Source organism: Rhincodon typus, unplaced genomic scaffold (genome assembly GCF_021869965.1).
Source record: "Rhincodon typus isolate 14 unplaced genomic scaffold, sRhiTyp1.1 hic_rhity00012227, whole genome shotgun sequence".
NCBI classification, from domain to species: domain Eukaryota; kingdom Metazoa; phylum Chordata; class Chondrichthyes; order Orectolobiformes; family Rhincodontidae; genus Rhincodon; species Rhincodon typus.
In genome coordinates, this window is record NW_025977865.1 from 1832 (window position 1) to 6764 (window position 4933).

The 4933-nt window shown below is 36.7% G+C and overlaps 1 protein-coding gene across 1 annotated transcript; it reads right to left on the bottom strand.

The window, feature by feature from the left end:
- Positions 1-1644: 1644 nt before the first annotated feature.
- Positions 1645-4559, bottom strand: LOC125482550 (fibrillin-1-like; the record flags this gene model as incomplete). Its single annotated transcript, XM_048594644.1, has 4 exons — positions 1645-1764; positions 2083-2220; positions 2318-2467; positions 4407-4559. Coding segments are annotated over 4 exons (561 nt in total), but the record flags the coding sequence as incomplete, so codon positions are not given.
- Between the last annotated feature and the right edge of the window lie 374 nt (positions 4560-4933).

Consider the following 4933-nt stretch of genomic DNA (forward strand, 5'->3'; position numbering starts at 1 on the left):
CTCCACCAATGACACACAGTGGCAGCAGTCTGCAGTATATACAAGATGTACTCCAGTAACTCATCATTGCTCCTTCAAACTTGCAACTTCGGACACCTAAAAGGGCATGGGCGACAGATACAGGGAATACCATCACTCGTAAATTCTCTTCCAAGCCACACACCACCCTAACTTGCAATGATACCACTATTCCTTCATTGTCACCAGGTCAAAATTCTAGAACACCTTTCCTAACTGTGGGTATACCTAATACCCATGGACTGCAGCAGTTCAAAAGGTGGCTCACTGTCACCTCAAGCGCATTTAGGTATTGACAATAAATGCTAACCTAGCCAGCAAAGAACACATCACATGAGTGGAGAAGAAAGGTGCAAACTAAATGAACATGGTTCGAAGATTTTCTATTTCTATGATTATTTAAATAAGTCCAACAAACTCCTCAAACTATATTTTAGTTTATTTGCTATTATTTGCTTGTTAAAACTAATTCATAAAATCAATCCAATACACTTTTTATCTATTCAGTGAAATTAAGAAAAAGGATTCATAGAATCCCTTTGGAAGAAGGGCATCTGGCCCATTGACCTTCTGAAGAGCGTCTGACACAAACCAACACCTCCACCTCCTCACTCTGGATTTCACATGGCTAATCCACCTAGCTTGCACATCTTTGGACTGTGGGCGAAAACCAAACACCCAGAGGAAACCCATGCAGACATGGGGAGAATGTGCAAACTCCACACAGAGGGTGGAATCGAACCAGGGTTCCTGGCACTGTGATGCTGTGCTAACGCTGAGCCACCATGCTGCCGCCTATATAGAAATAGATGTCCCAAAAATGACTTCTCATTTCTGGAACTAGCTTATTTATCTCCCAGCAATCCTCTCAAAAAAATCCTTCATACTCTTCTTCTATATTGTTTGAAACAATTTTTCTCAGAACTGATGCAAGACTTACAAATCCATAATTAGCACCAGAGATTTTCATAGTTAGCTAGGACCTGATCAGAGTCTAGTACATTTCAGAAAATATCAAAAAGTAGACCCAAAGTCACATGTCAAGTTGTTCAAAATCCTTAGATCCCACGTAATAATAGATAATTAAATCATACAACAATTGCTTATAGTAACATCTCAAACAAACTGGGAAAACATTTAAATTAAGAGATAAATATCAGCCTAAGTTAGAGACAGGTTTGGTTGAAGACATTAGTGAACAGAATTAAAGATCTGAGGGGTTATAACTATCAGGAAAGAACAAATAGGCTGGGTTTTTTTTCCTTGAGAAAAGGCTGAGGGTTGGCCTAATAGAGGTCTTTAAAAGTATGAATGAGTTTAATAGGGTCGACATAACAATATTTATATCTGTCAAAGACTTGAAAATTAGAAGTCGTAAACATAAGATTTCTTAGAATATATACAAAATGGAATTCAGGATAAACTACTTCACTCAGGGTTAGAATTTAGAACTAGCTACGAAATGGAGTTGGGTTTGCTACCAGAAACTGTTTTGCTTCTTATTGCATTATAAATAATGGGTTCTTCAATGAAGTACTGGAGAATAACAATTTATTACGCAACTAATTGTTCTGACAATGTATTCAAAGGAAAATGGAGTACTGAAAATATGGAACTATAACATACCCACACATGTAATCTTAGTAGCGGTGCTTTGAAAGCCAGGATCACAACGACAGAAGTAAGATCCTTGCGTGTTCTCACATTTTCCGTGCATACAGGGATTGCTTATACACTCATCAGCATCTGTTTGAAGCAAAATATTATAATTATATTGAATGTGTTCATTTTTGGTTATTAAAATGGCTGTTTGGAGATGACAACATTTAAAAATGTAACAAAGAACAGCATACAGCTAAATATAACTACTTTAACATACAACCAATTTTACAACATTTTAACTATATATATTTAAAAATAATTAAAATATATACTATGCCAGAACTACTGGTTTGACACTGCCTTTAATGAAAAAAATCATCATCATACTGGAAATGACAAACAAACCCCAAAATCAGACAGGGATTAATATAACACACCCCAACAAAGCAGTCTGAATCATACCAACACACTCTCCTCTTGCATCAAGTTTATAACCCATATAACACTCGCAGCGATAACTGGGCCCTTGAAGTGGAATGCACTGTCCATACAAGCAGAGGTTTCTATAAATCTGGCAATAATCAGTTACATTTAAAGGTCCTGAAAAAGAAATGGAGAAAAAAATCATGATTTTATTAGACAAATAGCTAACAAGTATTGAAATAAATAAATGATAACAATGGTAATTTGATCTCACTAGGTCCAAGGTGAGGACGACGCCCATTAGTCCAATAGTCAGGTCCACCTTCAGGCCGGTGACCATCAACAGGTCTGAATTCACTGTCAGGCCTGGGTCTAATTTCAATATCTGTCCAAGAACTATCAATGCACAACTTGATATATTCATCTGAAAGTACAGAGATACAGATATGGTGAGATACAAAGGTGAAAAAACTTTCAACTGAATGGACATTTTAGTAACTTATTTTTCTGTATTTTAGCCAACATATAAAAATGTTACCAATAACATTTTCAGCCATTTTGTTTCATGCTAAGTTGCAATAAAAACATTCTATTCTTTGGTCTTTATAATCTAAAATTGCTGCTGTTAATATTTATGAATGAATATTTATTTTCATGGGTACAATATGTTTGTTCATAATTTCTTTTAAATAACAGATAGAGAAAACATATAAAAGGTGAAGTCAAATGGTATCAGGGATGAGCTGGGAAGATGGATACAGAACTGGCTTAGTCATAGGAGGCAGAGGGTAGCAGTGAAGGATGCTTTTTGGAATGGAGGGTTGTGACAATTCCCACAGGGATCAGTGCTGGGACCGCTGCTGTTCATGCTCTACATAAGTGATTTGGAGGAAATCATGGCTGGTCTAATTAGTAAGTTTGTGGACGATATAAAGATTGGTGGAGTTGTGGGTAGTGTGGATGATTGTCAGAAGATAAAGCAGGATATAGATTAGTTGGAGGCATGGGCAGAAAAATGGCAGATGGAGTTTAATCGAGTCAAATGTGTGCTGATGCATTTTGGAAGGTGAAGTACAGGTAGAAATTATACAGTGAATGGCAGAACCCTTAGGAGCATTGATCTGCAGAGGAATCTGGGTGTTCAGGTCCACACATCACTGAAGGTGGCAGCACAGGTAGATAAGTTAGTAAAAAAAGCCTATGGCATGCTTGCCTTCATTGAAAGGGGCACTGAGTATAAGGAAAGGCAAGTTATGCTGCAGCTTTACAGAATTTTAGTTAGGCCACACTTTGAATATTGCATACAGTTCTGGTCACCACATTATCAGAAGGGTGTGGATGCTTTGGTGAGGGTACGGAAAAGGTTTACCAGGATGTTGCCTGGTATGGGGGATTTTAGCTATGGAGAAAGGTTGGATAGATTGGGTTGTTTTCACGGAACGCAGGAGGTTGAGGGGCGATCTGATAGTAGTTTAAAAGATTGTGAATGGCACGGATAGAGTATAAAATATGAGGCTTTTTCTCAGGGTGGCGGGGTCAATTACTAGGGGACACAGGTTCAAGGAGTTTAAAAAAGATGTATGAGGCAAGTTTTTCACAAGGGGTGGTGAGTACGTAGAATGTGCTGCCACAGGAGTTGGTGGAAGCAGACACAATAGCATTCAAGAAGCAGCTGGAATGTGTGAATAGGAAGCGAATAAAGGGATATGGATCCTGTAAGTGAAGACAGTTTTAGTATGGAAGAGCAGCCTGTTCCTGTGCTGTATTGTTCATGTAGCAACAGATTATTCAAGAAGAATCTCCTTTTAATTCATAATGTAATTTTTCCTTTAATAATTGCTACTAATTAAAAATGCATCTCAGTTGAACTTTAAGCCCAAAATCCTGAAGTCCACATGAAGAAAATTTCTACAGATATTGAAACAATTTACACAAGAATTACACCTAGGTTTTAAGAAGTGACTTCAAGGAGTAAAGCAAGGCAGAGAGCTGGACAGATAAAAATATAATATTCTGTAAATGTAATCTTTAAACTTGATTAGCATATGTAATTATATTTTGAATAGTTCAGTAATTGTTTCAAAAGAAAAATCCAAGCTTGAATTCAGCTTCTTAATGTGAAATTCATGAGTCCTTCCTTATTAACCAAATTTGGCTTTATAGTTAAGCGTCTCATTCATTTGGAGAGAATAGAAAGAACAAGCAATGAAACAAAGTTCCTGTTGAGAAGTCACATGGCAGAGCCTCAGATTATATAACGTTACCTTGTATCATAAAGAAAGATCACCTTAGACTAGCTGAAATATGCATTAATCTTTTAAAAAATATAGGAATCATTACAAAGAGACACAAACAAGACATACCAGTTCCACGCATTGGACACATTTCTGGAATTGTACCAGCTGACCAACACCGACCACTGTCACAGCAGCACTGCAATTTGGTGAAAGGTCTTGGAATTTCTTTAGCACAGCGACCATTAACCAGACCAGAATAGCAAACTCCAGGACGTGCATCTGTTGAAAAGTATTTTATTTTAATGCAAAGTAACATAAAGCTAAGCATCATGCTACATTTTTCAATAAATTTTAGTAATAGGCACTTAATGTTACACAATTTTGTAATCTGTTGTTAACCATTCATAACAAACTGTCCATGTTGTCTAATTTTATTTAAACAGTGCCACAAAAATTATAAAATGTCAAGAGTTCTAGTTTATTTAATTTAACTGCATGTAGTGTACTCGTGATTTCATCTCCCTTCTATTTTAGAGACAAAAGAGTAATTTTGAGAAATTATTTCACTTGACACAGAATTTCACCCATTGGGAGTGCAAACTGAACTTGATGGGATGTCAACATGATTTTCTGTTACATAGAACATAGAACAT